Source organism: Glycine soja, chromosome 18 (assembly GCF_004193775.1).
Source record: "Glycine soja cultivar W05 chromosome 18, ASM419377v2, whole genome shotgun sequence".
NCBI classification, from domain to species: Eukaryota; Viridiplantae; Streptophyta; class Magnoliopsida; order Fabales; family Fabaceae; genus Glycine; species Glycine soja.
In genome coordinates, this window is record NC_041019.1 from 11,944,573 (window position 1) to 11,961,706 (window position 17,134).

The 17,134-nt window shown below is 29.3% G+C and overlaps 2 protein-coding genes across 2 annotated transcripts; both read right to left on the bottom strand.

Moving 5' to 3' along the window:
- Positions 1–2,881: 2,881 nt before the first annotated feature.
- On the bottom strand, positions 2,882–3,433 carry LOC114396932 (peroxisomal and mitochondrial division factor 1-like). The gene has a single exon (XM_028359093.1). It carries the CDS (start codon positions 3,431–3,433, stop codon positions 2,882–2,884), a length of 552 nt encoding a protein of 183 aa, XP_028214894.1.
- Positions 3,434–6,513: 3,080 nt separating this feature from the next.
- Positions 6,514–13,152, bottom strand: LOC114395668 (mitogen-activated protein kinase 20-like). Its single transcript, XM_028357500.1, has 10 exons — positions 12,573–13,152; positions 10,833–11,241; positions 10,349–10,476; positions 10,137–10,196; positions 9,340–9,489; positions 9,081–9,236; positions 8,676–8,887; positions 8,446–8,544; positions 7,669–7,826; positions 6,514–7,318 (listed from the first exon to the last, which is right to left on the bottom strand). The coding sequence occupies exons 1-10, from the start codon at positions 12,594–12,596 to the stop codon at positions 6,870–6,872; spliced, it is 1,845 nt and encodes a 614-aa protein (XP_028213301.1). The 5' UTR covers positions 12,597–13,152; the 3' UTR covers positions 6,514–6,869.
- Positions 13,153–17,134: the final 3,982 nt, after the last annotated feature.

Consider the following 17,134-nt stretch of genomic DNA (forward strand, 5'->3'; position numbering starts at 1 on the left):
TTTTTTAAGTAGTGTATTTTAAAAGTCTAGCTTCTAACTTTTAGTATTTATTCTCTTTTTGTGCTTGAATATTTATTAGATTTCCTTTTTAATCTTTTTTGTTTAAGGTAAAATTTTATTATTTTCATCCTTCACATAATTTATATTTTCCAGTTACTTCAAAAAATAATTTTACCAAACACGTATGATTCGACCAACTAGTTTTAAAGCTTTCCGGTACCAACTAATTTTTGCAGCATTCACCTAATTCTGTCAAACATAGTCATAAGCTAGGAGCTGAAAAGGTGGAAGCTAGCAAAAAACTTATAACCTAACTAACTAAGTTGAAAGTATTTGATAAAAACTTATAACCTAACTAATTAAGTTGAAAGTATTTGATAAGACTAATTGATAAGTTAAGTGATAAATGTCAAATGAACATATTTAATGTTTTTAATAATTTATCATCTAAAAAAAGTAGAATAATAATTTTTTAAATTTTGTATTATAAAAAAGTGGTAAAACTAAAATTTTATTTTTTTCTAGAAATTTTAAATAAATTTAAATAAAATTTATTAGGATTATATTGTTTAAAATTATTTTTATAACATTTAACTACTTTATTAATAAATTATTTTATAACAAAATAAAAAAAAAGTTTTTTTTTCTTTATAATTTTTCATAAATATTCATTTTTTATTTGTATTAGAACTTGAATGTATAGTTATATCACTTTCATAACTACGAAATATGATACAACTCATATTTTCTAACTATGATTGATTAGTAAAATTTAATCTCTTTTTGTTGGAGTTTCATTGTTATGCCATAGAGTACATATAATTTTTATTCTTTTTATCAACTTGTGTTTAGTAATCAAATATTTTAACTATAAATTAAAATAAATAGTACAATAACTCATTAAAATAAATAGTTTGACATTAAACAAACTAATAAAAAAAAGTAGAATTATAATTGCATAATAACAAAGAAAATAAATATGACATCTAGTGTCTAGTTTCCATAAGAGGATTTTTAAATTGAATAAAAGTGTAAAATAAAATTTTAAATAAAATATTAAGGATAAAATTGAGAAGAAGAAAAAGCTAGCAACTTATAAGCTAGCATATTTTCCATAAGCTACTTCAAGTTTGAAGTAGCATACAAAAAATAAGCTTGTGTACCAAACAAGCTTAATTTTTGTCAAAAGATCTGAATCCTGATTACTCAGTTATCGGACATAGGCTATGCTCGGTAAAACTAACTAAAAAATTACTATAAAGCTGAAAAGCTAGCTGGAAGCGGGTAGTTAAAAACTGAAAAACTAATTTATTGAATGGGGTGTTCCATAAAACTAGTCGTTAAAGTAACTAAAAAAGTAAAATGATAAAAAAAACAATAAAATCATGATTTATTTAAAAAGGATAATAAAAAAAATTGATAAATATGTTAAGGATAAAAAATGGGAAAAAATATAAAAAGCTAGAAGTTAGCATTTTAAAAAATGTTACTTCAAGGCTATATCTTGCAAGACATTTCAACTAGCTTCTAACTTCTTTCACTAGCTAAAATATTTGTTTGATTGTTTGCAATGCCGTCTCAGACATTTTTGGGGCCCGGAGCAAAAACTAAAAAAGGGACCCCTAAAGAACGGAAACATATTCCATAAATAATTTATCGACAAAAAGTTTCATGAATTTATAAATTCAACCATCAAAAAAATAATACACAAAACTCTTATATATTAAAAATGAAGTTAATAAATTTTTTTTTTCAGATTTTTTAAGTTGTAGGGCCCCTCAAGATGGGGGTCGTGAGCTGTCGATCACCTTGTGTGTGTCCCTGAGTCGACACTAATTGTTTGGTAAACAAGTTTTTTGTAATAACTTCTAATTATATTCGGCAAGACATTTCAGCTAGCTTCTAACCTTTTATATTTTCTTTCATTTTTTATCTCCAACATATTTATCCATTTTATTATTTTTCCATCGGTCTCTATTTTTTAGATACTTTAATAGTTAGTTTTATCAAACAATTTTAATTAATAAGATAGTTTTTCAGCTCTTAACTTCTAGCCTTCAACTACCAGCTAGTTTTTCAACTTTCAGTTAGCTTTTCGGCTAGTTTTTCCAAACATAACCTCTAGCGTTTTTAAAAATGTTTTGTAAAGTAATGTTTTTTAAAACGCTAACTTTTATCTTGTGATATTTTTTTCCATCTTAATCCTCAATATATTAAGTCATTTTTCTTATTATTTTTTTAAAATAAATCGTGATTTTATTATTTTTCTATCATTCTTCACTTTAGCTACTTTACCCAATATCAAACACTTATAATTCAATATGGTAATTTTTCATCTCTCGGTTTCTAACTACTAACTAACTTTCAACTGGCTTTTTAGTTAATTTTTTTCGAACATAATTCAAGTAGCGTTTCAAAAAACTTGTCTATCAAAAAGTTAAACAAACTTTTTAACTAGTAAAAAAAATTAAAAATTAGTTCAAATAGCTGAACAAACATAGTCATAATCCGCTATCACCTGTTTTAACCAATCTTGGATATTGTTTTAGTCAAATATACTTCTTCAACTTTTAGCAATTTAAATTTTTTAGTAATTATATTAATTCAAATAAAACTCATAATCCAATGTTATCACTTATAATTGATATGTACTTGTAAACTTTTCAACAAAAAATAAATAAGGACATGAAGTTGGGTTTTAGATTCTCTCCATTTTTTTTTATGATTAATCGTTTGAGAAAATAAATACTACTTCATATAAAATGTATATCATCTCGATTTGATTTATTTTATCTAAAAACTGATACAAATGAAAGAAATGGAGAAAAAAAGAAGTGGAAACATCTATTTCCATAAAGTTGAGCATGATCACCTTGAAACGTCACCTACTGCGTTTTCGAAAACAGAGATAGAACACCGCAGCAACGGCTCCACTCCCCGTCGCCACCACCGGCCACACAATCCCCAACCACTTCGTCCATTCGCCATCCACTCTCTCTCCTTTCTCTCTCATTTCCACAACTCTAACTTTCTCCAAATCTTCAATTCTCTGTCTCATCTCTTCAATCTCTCTCTCTTTCTCCCCAACCTTCTCTCTGGTCTCTTCCTCCGCCCTAACCCTCTTGCTGCGCTCCTCGCTCTCCCTCACTTCCACAACGCTTAGCTTCCGCTCCAGATCGCGAACCTTCATCTCGCTCTCTGCTTTCAACTGTTTCAGAGATTCTGTTTCTCTCTCTAGGAATGTCACCGTTCGTTCTCTCTCTTCGAGGAGGTTCTTCAGCGCCGCGCTCGTCTCCGAGTCCCGCAGCTCCGCCGCCTCGCGCCGGAGCGAATCGATCTCCTTCTTCAGCCTCCGGATCTCGTCCTTCTTGGCCGCGTTCTCGCGCTCCAACGCCTCGATCTTCTTCGACACGACGCCGTTCGCCGCCTCCATGAGAAAACGTAACGCGCGATGTGACACACGAGATAGCTCGTGTTTTCTCGCCGGGGAAAATGTGAATCGTGAAAGAGAAATGAGCGGTGAAGTGAGAGGAACAGTGGAGAGTGAGGGATTTTGATGAGAGGAAAGGATTCCGAGAGAATCGATGACGCGGTCGCGAGGAGGAGCGTTTTCCGGGAAACAGAGAAGGAGGATGCAACTTTCGCGCGAGTCTCGTTTTGTTTTTTTTTTTTTTTTTTTTCCTCTTGTAGACAGTTGCTCTCATAAAACCTTGGAAATAGCTGATAAATTTATCTTAATTAAAATTTAAAATTTAGTTCTCTAAAAAAGTATAAAAATATGGTAAATTTATCCTATTGTTAACTTTTATTGATGTTCCCCTCCCAAGATATTTAATTTAATATAAAAATTTGTGAATCCGTTTGATTAGTCAGAATTATAGTATTGGATAAGATAAATATTTTTGTTTAATATTTGATTTTAAAAAAGATTAGGGGAACAAAATCATTAAATTTTGTTAATTAAAAAATCATGAGATAATTTTTTTGTCTCATGTATAAAGTATAAAACCGACACACACTTATATCTCTACTTCTATATCGTTAGTAACTAAAAAAATATTAACTAGCCAACGATGTGCATCAAATGCAACCTATCTGTGTTAAATTGTGCAACCTATATGTGAAAAATTTAACGTAAAAGGAAAAGTTATAAATAATTAATAAATATAAAAATAGATGCTAAATAATAAATTTTTTGCTAAATAAAAAAATCAAATATATACAAAATTGAATATTTTATTAAAATTGTAAATTTTTAAAAATATAACAACTAAAATCGTGAAGAAAAAAAGAGCATGGGACCAAAATCACAAAAATTGAAATTCAGCCTATTATGTATTATTATTACATTTGTCACTTTCTTTCACTTTTTTCATCTCATTTATATTTATATATAGCAAAAGAAACATGAATAAATGTTGGCCATTGATCGAAATTTTAACTTTATAATATTTGTTAATCATGTGTAGTTTTTTTTAACAATCTTTCATAACAAAGATTTAAATTAGTCACATTAATTCTATTTTATATACATTTTTTATAATTAAAAATTAATTTTGATATTTTTATTTTAAGCAATAACATGCTTTTTACTATATAGTTTTAATAATTAAATGTTAATTTTAATAATTTTTATATTAATTATTCACTTTAAAATATATTTTGTGAACAATAATAATTTTATAAATATGTAATTAAATTCAAAATAATTCTTAATATGAAATAATTAAAGATTTAAATTACCTAATAAAATATTCTTTTTATGTTCACATTAATGTTATTTCATATATAAATTCGATAATTAAAAATAACTTTAATATTAAGTAATAACATGTTTTTATTATGAAATTTAATAATTAATTAAATGTTAAACTTTGATGATTTTGATATTAGGTAGTTACACTAAATATTGAACCCATTTGTTTAAATTATTTTCAAATTCTTATTTGTTTATTATAGTTTATGATATTAGATTAATTGATGAGAAATTTAAAAATAGAGGAGTTTATATATATATATATATATATACATGTGGCTATCCTATTATACTTGTGGCAAGTCAATGAACTGCTAGGCTAAAGTTGTTGTTACGTCCTAAGTTAATATTGTTAACAACAAAGACCAAAACCACATATTTAAATTTTTAAGAAACTAAAATAATAAAAACAAAAAATTTAAAGGACTAAAGCAAGAACACCGTATTTTATAAAATCCAAAAGATTATTTAAACCTATATAAAATAACTAAAATAAAATCTGCACCATAAATTATTTGAACACTTTTTAATGGAACTTAATTTAATTAATGCAAAATAGAATGAAACAAGATGAGAGAGAGAGCGACATTATTCTTGTTTTGTTCTTTCGGAGAGTATTATTATTACTATTCTTTGGCAACATAAGATAATATAACTCCAAATTTAACCCAACACACTATTACAGAATGGAAAACAATAGTATTTCACCCTAGTACCTTAGATTTTGACAATATGTCGATTCAGTTATCGCATGGATGAGTGAATTAATATATTAAAATGAGTTGTATTAAAAAATAAACACATTCAATTTATCTTCTTTTATTTTTTATTAATGAATAAATTTTATATTGCAGACATTTAAACCAATTTAGATTTTTTTTTCATAATATAAGAAATTAATAAATAAATAAATATAATTATTTATACATATAAAAATCTCACTCCAAATTTATTGGTAATATTATATTAATATATATATATATATATATATATCAAAATAAATTATTTAAATTAATCCACAGAATTTTAATAATGTCATAATTTAAAATTTAAAAATGCTGAACTATTTAAATTATATATCAAAATAAATTATTTAAATTAATCCGCCGAATTTTAATAATGTGTCATAATTTAACATTTAAAAATGGAATTCAACTTCAAGTGAGAATTCAAATGGAATTAAAGACACCAAATTAGGACTAATTAACCCAAAAAAAGAAAGATGTCTTAATTTAATATAATATATCAAGATTTAAAATCAAATAAATAAGAATTATAAATATAAATATGTTTACACATTCGGTATAATAGAGATTATCCGACTTGATAAGAAATAATAATTCAAAATTATTTTCATCTTATGAGTGAAAACTCAAATTTATACTATTAAGCTCTCTTGTAGAATCATTAAAATCCTAATTAATGGCAATTAATTAAAGAAAAAGTTGAAAACTTGAAACTACGCTAGTTAGGACTTTAGGACAAAGGGCTATGTGGTTTCATTTCATTGGTGCCAAAGTGAAAATCAGGCTCCTTATTTCCTCCCCAGTTACAGGTGGTTTCGTAGAGATTTTAAAGATTGGATTAATCTCAATTGCATGCATTGTCATTTGTGAGTGCTAAAATATATGCATTAAGGTCACCAGATTTGCACCACTTTGCTCTCACTCTTGCCTAGTAAACTCTATCTTCTATTGTATAATTTACATATTTATTTTGATTCTCATTAAAACCAAAATTTGTTGAGGTATAGGATGTGATGCTGTTTGTAAAATTTCATTAATCCAATTAAAAGTACAAACATCCAAGACATTTGTTTCAAGGTTGTGTCTTCACTGCAAACACCTAAAATGGTTATGGATTGACTTACAAGATAGGGACTCAATTTCATTGTCAACAGTCTCTTTGATAGTTGTAACCAAAGTTCATACCTTTGTAGGCCAGAGAAAGCTGGCACTGTTCCTAGGGAAGCACTGCCTCTAATAAGCCCCTCACTCTCTCATTTTTATACAAACCATCACCAGAGACTACAGCAGCTCCATCCCTAAAAAGTTCCTTTTTCTCTACAAGGATTGCTCCCCCTGGCCAAAATATTCACAAGAAAAACACCCTTCTAAAACATTCTTGTCATACCATACTGAACAGGACCAACTTTTCTATGAGCAGTGGCCCCAGCTGCAGCACTGATTCCACCATATTGATGTGCCTTTGGCTGCAGCATGTTTGTCTCTATGGCTATTTGATCACCTTGCTCTAACTTGTTAACTCCTGCCCTGGTCATAAAAAAGGGATTTGTATCAATATTAATAGCTATATCTGGTGCCATCTTGGCATTAACTCCACATTGTTGTGCATGTTTTGCCTGCAAAGGCACACTCTTGTCAGCTTCTGTTGATGGCCTTTCTTGGTTTCCAGTGCTGGATCTTTGATAATAATATGCTGGGGGAACAGGTTGTGTAGGAAGCACAGAACCTCTGATAAATGACCTAGGATCATATGAATCCTTGACAATGTTACCGTACTCGTAAGGAACAACGGGCCCAACAACTTTTCCAGGTTTTGCTGAAAAGAAAAAAATGGGTATTAGGCCTTGTTTGTTTACTGTTTCGAAACACAGTTTTGTCTCCTAGAAGATGACACTGTTGATTAGTCATACCTTGAGTACTAAAACAGAACACTTGAAAAAAACAAAAGGATGCGAAAACTTTAAAACACTTATTTTGGAAACAATTTTCAAAAAAAAAAAATTGGATAAGAAATTGATTGCTCAGTAATGTAAAATTGTTTTAGAAAATAGTTTCTGAAAAAATATAAAACATAATTAAAAGAGAGAAGAATCAAACATGCCCTTAATTATTGATCAATGATCATGCAAGTAAACTTATCAGACTACAATGATAACAATCCTATACCTAGTGGAATTCTTTGTGGTCCCTGCATTGACCTAGGCACTGGAATTTCTGTATCCCTGGGGTGCTTGTTATATTCCTCGGCTGTTGGTCGGTTTTTGCTGGAAGCAATATTTGTTTGCTCTTTTGGGTGTACTGTATTTGAATGTACAATTGTTGACCTGTCAATAAGTCAAAAATATGAGAATATAATAAAAATATAACATGCTCCTTATGAATAAACATTAATCATGTAAGTCATAAATAGCATGCAAATAAATGCAGCACGAAGTTGGTGAGGTTGATTTTGGTCTACCAAATTGTCATTACCAGCACACTATGCCAAAACATTGAAAGAACAGCTAAATAGTATGGTTGGGAGTTACAGGTTAACATACTATAAACACTGACTTCATCAATTAATGTTAGCAGGCCTGAGTAACAGATCTGCAAGTCCTATTATATACTACTCATAAAAACCATAGTTGTTGGAGTTTTATAAGATTTCATTTTAGAAAGGCCCAGTGACATCTATGTGAAATAACATCATTGGTTTACTTCAACATTATTCTGTTTTGTAACAAAATCCCATAAAATGAATAAGAATTTACTTGCATAACTATTTGATAAATCATGACCAGAATCAATTAGTGATTTTTATTATAGGACATTCAATCCTGTGATTACTATCTTAACATAACATGATGAATAAAAAGTAACCATTTGTCGGACAATAAAGCTACAATTGCAATGCAACAAATGCCAAATGAAATCCAATGAGCAACTGCACATCAGAATTACCTTGGAAGAGAAACATGCTTTCTATCAAGTGGCATAACAGGGCCATTTTTACCATTTTCCTCAAGATGAGCAAACTGCTTTCGGAATTGATCAACAGCACTGTTAAGAGTTGCACCCCATAAAAACAAAAAAGACTGAGATAAAGTTGAAAGTCCAAATTGAATATTATCAAGAGGGCAAAAAAGATAACATGGCATAAACAGTTGTAAAGCAATTAAAAAAATAAGAACCTTGGATAAAGAAAATTAGTTCTCTCTGTTCCATTCATGTAGTCTTTCAATAGTTGAGGATGATACTCTAGAATCTCACGGAAAATCAGCTCTCGAATTTCTTCCTTTGTGACTCTTCGTCTTTCAAATTCAAATTCCATTTTCGTGATAGGTTGGCAGGATGGTTCCCTCTCAACTTTTGCCAGTCCCTTGAAGTAAGGATCAGCCAAAGCCTAACAACACAAACATTTAAAAAAATCTTGAGCATGAAAGTCAAGACCCAATATTATAAAGTGCTATTCAATGTTATGATTCTTTATACATTTTACTGTCCAAATGAAAAGACAAACTCAAGAACTAGTCAAGGATTCAACTACGATACATTTCAATGCACATAAATAAGCAATAGAGCACAATGTAGCATACCTCTTCAGCAGTAGGTCGGTTTTTTGGATCAAAAGCCAACAACTTTTCCAGTAGCCTTAGTGCTAAAGGGTCTGCATTGGGAAATTTTTGAGCAAATGGCACAGGCTGCTTTTTCCTCATGCTAGTTAGGTATCTCCTTGCCTTCTCATTACGTACCTGCATCCAACACAAAATATAGTCACAAGCTTGTATTGGTAACTTTTGGCTCAGAACTAAGCTATGCAACAAAAACGGTTCTTCCACAGTTGAAAAAATTTACCCGAGATATAGTATCTAGTGAAGGAGTTCCAAGCAGATCTGTCATCAGATCCAATTGATGAACTACATTTTTCCCAGGAAAAAGTGGCTTTCCTGTTAGTACTTCAGCAAAGATGCAACCTATACTCCATATATCAATTGCTGGTGTATACTGCATCAAGATTTAAAAAAAGTTAGACCTACAGAAAGTGAATATGAAAACTGGAACCATTTTAAAGTGTCACTTTACAACCAAATAAAATTAAAAAGTTCAGTATGAAACTATGAACTAATTTTAGCAGAAGCCAATACACACGCATGAATCGACATTTATCACAACACTACAACATTTTCCCTTGATGCTCCACAAGAAATACAGCCCCACATTTACAACACTTAATGAGTGAATTCAATCTTAACTACCCTATAGACTAATAATTATCGATACAGGTAATTTGCTTCCACTAAAAATAAACAGCATGTATCAAACCTTGTATTGTTACAATCAATAATCTTGATTCTTGACAAAATTAAAGAATAATAGTGCAAAAAAAACTACCAGGACAGAGACAGACAGACACAATAAAATTCAGAGTTAATAATTTATCATCAAACACTACAGTATCAACATATCACAAATTTTCTTTACAAAAATAATGCTACTGCAATCAATACTGAATAGATCAATAACATTTTTACAGATGATGGGAAAGGAGATAAAAGATTGAGAATGGTTGATTATGGTATGGTAAGTCAAGACTTTATACATATATTTTGTCTCACTTTTACAATGTCCACAGAAAACTGGAAAAGCCATACCTTAGAGTAAAATGATCCACATAGTTCTGGAGCTCTATACCACCTTGTAGCAACATAATCCTACAAACGCATGCATTAAACAAGCAAGAAACATCAGTCCCTTCCCTTCCCTCCAAATTAATGAGAAATTTTAAATAATAACTATAAAAACAAAACCAAAAACAGGCAAATCTGAAATAAATTAAAGCAATGCAAATGTTCAGAAAGAATACCGTCCAAAATATAGTTGTTGGTGTGTCACTGAAGGCAACTCTAGCTAACCCAAAATCACATATTTTAAGCTTACAGTTCGCATTAGCAAGTATATTCTTTGGCTTCAAATCTCGATGATAGACATTTGCTGCATTGTGTAAGTTAAGAATTTGATGAGCAATATTGACGTGAATGCCAGCTAACTCATTAAGAAATAGACAAGAAAAAAGTACAAAAAGGGCATGGGGAGGTTCTCACATTTTGACAAAAACTAAAAGTATGCAGTTTTCAGATGATTCAATGGCAAAGCGAAAATAAGGAAACAAAAAGCAACAGTTACAGAAGATATTGTACACAATCCTGACATCTCCATTGGCAGAAATACTAAGAAATATTCAGTATCTCATCTCATCTGATTCATGAAAGTAAAAGGCACATGTTATTGGCATTAGCCACACAATGTGCATTCATATATACAAGTAACTATAACATAGTAATGTTTACCCGTGTGAATGTACTTCAGTGCTCGAAGTAATTGGTAAAGAAAAAACTGATAGTGTTCTTTTGTCAAGTCATCATTGGCTTTAATGACTTGATGAAGATCAGACTCCATGAGCTCAAAAACAACGTAAATATCTTTAAAGTCCTTCCTTGACGGAGGCAGCATAATGTGTTTTATTTCAACAATATCAGGATGTCGTAGAAGTCTAAGCAGCTTTATCTCACGGAGAATACGAGCAGCATCGGATATATGCTCGAAGATGTCATGAATCTTCTTAATTGCCACTTTTTCACCTGTGTGAGTGTCAATGGCTGAACAGACAACACCATAACTTCCCTTCCCAATGACTTCTTGAATTTTGTACCGGTTGGCATCACCATATTCGGAGAAAAAGTCCATCTCAGCTGAACTCTGTAGCATATTCAACATAGCAAAATCAGGCAAGTTAGAATTTGAATGAAAACATTTGTAAGTCAAACCAAAGCAACAAAGTAATAGCAAAAATCTCAATATAGATAGAAATTAAAATAACAAGCATTTTTTCTTACAGAGAAATTAATATACACAAAAAATTGTGTTTTTGCTTAGAGAAGTCACATTATGGAATTACCAAAGTATCAAAGAGTCATAAACTCAAAGTCAGATTTTATTCACAGGAATATCATTGCCACATAAATTGGAACAACACAAGCAAACTAACATATTAAACATAAGAATAGGCATTGCTTCGATGCAACCACCTCACTTCATATCACAGAAGAATATGATTGAAATAAGGAGAAATTTTAGCATTTAGTAACAATAAATATAAATATCTCACAATTCATTTGACACTCCAAAATCAAATACATATCTCTGCTTTAATTCACCACTTATCGTTCAGCTCAGTTTAATTCACATTGAAGCAAAACTAAGATTTTCTATTCTCTTTCAATTCAACAGGAATATACAGACTAACTTTTCAACATCAAGCATCGCATGTATAAAATCCACATTTTTTTCACCGAATCCAAATTCGAAAGACATCTAAAATTCATTATAAATAATCAATTATACAAAAATAAATAAAACTCATTTCATAAATCTGTAAAGGATGGAATTGAATCCAGGTGTCAAAATTGACACAAAACATGTAACAGGAAATGCAGGCACACAGAAAAAGAAAAAACTAGAAACATAACAAAACAAAAGCAAATAGTAGAAAAAATCTGATCCGATGGGGGGAAAACCTGTGAGCATATAGAACAGGAGTGCAAGGTATTGAGACAAATTCCACAAAGCACAACTTAACAAGTGTAGAAAGAGAAGAAAAAAAATATCAAAATGATGGGATCAATAGAACAACCCCAAAAAAGCAATCTAATCCGTTATAAAAAAAAAAGCATGTAAATTTCATCAACCCTTCAAAAAGATGCTGAAAAAGAAGATCTAGCGGTGCCAATCATGCCGTTATCCCTCATGTGTAACAGAAAAATTCTAGAGAGAGAGAGAAACGAAATCAAGAATGAACTCGGGAGAAACGTTACAGTCTCATCTGCTAACAACATCATGACCCCATTGCAAAATTCTCAACACCCACCATTCATTCACCAACACAACCATGGACTCACCATACTGTCAAATTTTCCATCTCACACAACATTCAAATTAAACAAAACCACACAAAAAAGCAATCATTATTCCCAATCAAAATCACACAATTACAACGCCAATCAACACAAACACATATACAAAAACTCCACCTTTTTCCTGTGATCTTGCTGCATTTTCCCCTGACACCCACAAATTCTCCAAAACTTCCCTATGGGGTGAAGATCAAGCCCAAACTTAACAAAACCTAGTTCCCAAATTCTACTCCTTCAATAAAATAAAATGAAACAAATATTTTTACACCCTTACTCTCACCCACATTTCCCCCACCTACCCCTGCTCATTATCACAAACCCACAACAATCCCAGCAGCTTATTCTCCCTTCTTCCCCCAAACCCTTCTTCACCAAACATAGAACCCAATTGGGATCCCACATGCACCTTCCTTCCCTTTCCAAAGCCACAATCTTCAAAACCAAAAACCACCACCCTTTATTATTATCATACACTCCACCACCCCACCAGCAAAAGCGCCCTCATTTCCACACAAAAACCCACCTTTCAGCTACTCTCAACAGAAAAACCACAATTTGTCACACCCCACAAAGCCAATCCGCAAGAACAACAGCAGAAAGCAGGTGCCAAGAGCGTGGAGTGCACAAGATCTGCGTACACCGACAATGAGAGAGAGAAACGAGAGAGAGAGAGAGAGAAGTGAAATTTTTATTAGAATTTTGAGGCTTAAATCTAGTTGGTGCCTTTAGTATATCTTATCTGTAACGTATATTCAGAGATACGTACCCAAATACATACACATACCAGTACGGTGATGATACGGTTCGCGTGGTATTGTTAATTGTTGCTTTATATTATATACGAAATTGCGGTGTGTGTTAATTTGGGAACGGGTGGAGGGTAGTTTGGTAAATTCAGTGTGGCACGGGGAGAGATTCTCTTCAGCTTTTGTAGAATTATTGTTGGCCTGTTCCCTCTGTGATTTACAGGTGGCATGTTGGACGGGTATGTGACACGTGGCGTACTCTTAGAGGCTTGGTGTGGTGGGTGGAGGGTCCACGTGGCGGTGCTGAAATGTTGGAGGGTTAGTTTAGTGTGATGCATCGTCTTATTATTTTATTTTATTTTTTGTCTGTATCTAGTGTGGAAGGATTAGGATGAAAATGTGGTGCCACTTAACTTTGCATGGGGTTCTTGTCTTTAATATTTGTGAAGTACATACGCTTTTTACGTTGTTATTTGATTTTAAACTACTATATCGTATATAAAAGATTTGTGGATTTTTATTACTAATAGTAAGTACATATTTTATTAGACTACTAGTAATTTTATGTTAATTTCAGCGAAATTTAATTTAATTTTTTAAAATAAGATATTAGGTTTGAATCTTTTAAATAAAAAAGTAATTAAGAAAAAAATTCTCAATAAAAATAATTAATTAAATACACTCTAAACATTATTCATCGATAAAACTGGTAGGTAATTTATCGTCTGCCTATAACATAATTTAAAGATAATAATATATTATAAAGAATTTAAATTTTAATACACCGAATGTGTAAGTATATTCGTATAGTCAATTAATTGAAACTATTTTTTACATAAATTTTAAAATAGAATTTAATTAAAATATATTGCTAGTGTAAAAGTTTTCATTTTACTATCTAATTATCTAAATTATCATATGCTATAAGATCAGGGATTTTAAAATCTATTTATTATTATTTTTGGTCCAATATATAAGAAATAAATAAATAATTCATCAAGATCATAAAATATAGTTAAGTTGACTAATTTTAATTAATAATACCCTAAATTTAAATTTCATTTAAGAAATATTCATAAAAGTTAAATAACTTAAGTAATAAATATATTTAATGACACTATTTGTAATTTAAGAAATATTTTTTTTACTAATGAGTGTAGCTCGAATTGTTTATATGTTAACAAGAATGAGTAATTCACGTTAATAGACTTTCACAATAAAATAAGAATATAAAAGAAAATTAATCTCATAAAAGTCAAAAAGTATTCTCATTACCTCAAGTAAGTTCTTCATTCTGTGCAAAAAAAAAATGTCAAATAAGAAATTTGAGATACCTCTGATTAAAAAAATGTTCATTGTAATTATATAATTATATATTTGCATATATATTTAAAAAATCATGTATATATATTTAGAAAGTCATACACATATATTTAAGAAATAATGATTAATCCATATTAGAAGAATTTCATGTAATTATTGGTCATATATTTGTAAATATTTAAGAAATTGTATACATATTTAAAAAAATTGTGTTCAAATCATATTATTATACTAGGATTTATTTTAGACATGAAATGATTAATTAGGAAAATTTCTTATAATAATTCTAAAGGTTTGTTGATCTTATAATTTTTATATATTCTAACCATGAAGAAGCATATTCAAATTCCATTATTGATATGAAGTAGGTGATGAATTGAGTATTTTTAGCTTTATAAGTATTTGTAAATAGTTCTTTTAAAGTGTTTTTTTCATTTTGAGGTATGCCGACTGTGATAAATTTTGGAAGACCACCTCACCTAATTCTTTGTACCAAAAATAATTATTATTGTGTTTTTAAAAGGCAAAAAGAAATATTATTGTTGACTATTTCAAAAACGATGGTCCAACATTTACATAATAATTATCTACTAATTATACTTACATAATATAGTTATACTAATTAATAGTTTGGTCCCTTTAACATACAATTGAGATTGTAGTATCCTTGGCTATAAAAAGCAATACTAAGGAGAAGAATTAAACCTTTCAGTGGTACTCTACTTTTTTAAGAGGTTACTTTCATAATTTTCGATTGTAGATTTGTAGATATAACTTGCATTAAACAAATCCACTGATTATATTGAGAAATAAAAGTCTCTCAAAAAAAATATTGACCAATAAAAAAGTAATAGTAGTTGATAATAAATATTAAATTATTGACTATTAAGTAGCCAACCATATTAAAAACAGATGATAAATGTTTATATATATAGGATAGGAGTAACTAGTAAGTAGTAACCCAATAAATGTTATTGACCAAAGTGAGTAATAGTTATTGATAATTGATAATAAATATTAAATTATAGTTGACCTGTAAAATATCAACTAAAAAAAAGGCATTCACGTATAACCGCTTAGTAGTTGGTGACCATCGTTATGGTTTCTTAATTATTTTTTTTATCCATTTTTAGAAGAATATTTTATTCTTATTTTTATGTTGTTCCCAAAAAAATTAACATTAAATATTAATTTTTTAAATATATATATATATATTGAATTTTTAGATATTGAATATATTTATCATAAATTAAACAAGATAATGATATACGTCATATTAAAAAATTAAAAATAATTTAATGTACAAAATATAAATTACATTAGTACTATCTCTAGAATAGGAATATAAAAAGGACGGATGTTATTAACCAATTAAACGGGTGTATTTGTTGGCAACAAATAAATAATAATAATAATAATAATAATAATAATAATAATAATAATAATAATAATAATATTATTATTATTATTATTATTATTATTATTATTATTATTATTATTATTATTATTATTATTATTATTATTATTATTATTATTAACCACATGTAATGGGTAATTTTATTTTAATCAAAGCAACAAACTCTCCTTTTGACTTTTGAGTATTTAACGTTGTATTTCCAAAATTCTAATTTAAGAGTATTAGTTAAATTAAAATAATTTTATCTTAATTGATCGACACACCGGATAATATCAACTCATTTTTCTAACTTGATATTATTATTTTTAGTGTTGCCTACGTAAATCTTATCCTATAATTAAAAATATTATAATAAAATATGATAAAATATATTATTAATATTTATATATAACAATAAATATTACACATTTAAATGAACAATTAATTCATAGAATTAAATCATTATTATTAATATTTAAAAATTATCAATAAAACTTCCCATAATATTGACTAAATACTTGTTATTGATACGAAGAGGGTCTGGGTGAGTTAGTTAAGTCCGGTATGTGAGTAGTTGTAAATTATCTGATACTATTTTTCATTCCTATGGATTAAAAAATACTTGTTATTAATAATAAAAAAATGTACACCCAATGAATGAGCTCAGTTAACAACATATGTTGAGTTTATAGGAAAGGATATAGGTTTGGTTAAGTTTATGGAGGAGGATATAAGTTTGATTCCCATAAAATACATCCTTAGAGAGGTGTGAAGAGTTTTAAGTGTGATTATGTATGCATCTATATCTTGGATGGAGGAATAGTTCCATAGCCGAGCCAAATAATCAAAACTTGTAGAGATACCTCATGATTTTACTAGAGAACCAAAAATCTTAATTGTAGTAATTAAAAAATGTACCAAACAAAAGCCAATTAAAAATAAATTAATAACAAGGATATATTTATAGCTATTAGATAAAATAAAATTATTCTAGTTTCTGTTTATAGTAATCCTCCTTAATAACTCACCTTGAATTTTGTTAAGGTTTAAGTTTCTTTTGAAAAGAATGTTGGGAGTACATTAAAAAATATGACAAGAGAAAAATATAAGGTAGGATTGGATGGTTAAAGAAGAAGGAAGAAAGAAAAGGTAAGGGTTCTCTCTTGCTAACAAACTTAACATTCTAAGTTTTAATAACTAATATTTACCGATAA

Coding starts and splice junctions, on each gene's coding strand:
- LOC114396932 (XM_028359093.1), bottom strand. CDS start 3,433: ATGGAGGCGGCGAACGGCGTCGTGTCGAAGAAGATCGAGGCGTTGGAG.
- LOC114395668 (XM_028357500.1), bottom strand. CDS start 12,596: ATGCAGCAAGATCACAGGAAAAAG. Junction 8,888..9,080: donor ACCGACCTACTGCTGAAGAG/GTATGCTACATT, acceptor TTGTGTTGTTAG/GCTTTGGCTGATCCTTACTT. Junction 7,319..7,668: donor ACCACAAAGAATTCCACTAG/GTATAGGATTGT, acceptor TTTTCTTTTCAG/CAAAACCTGGAAAAGTTGTT.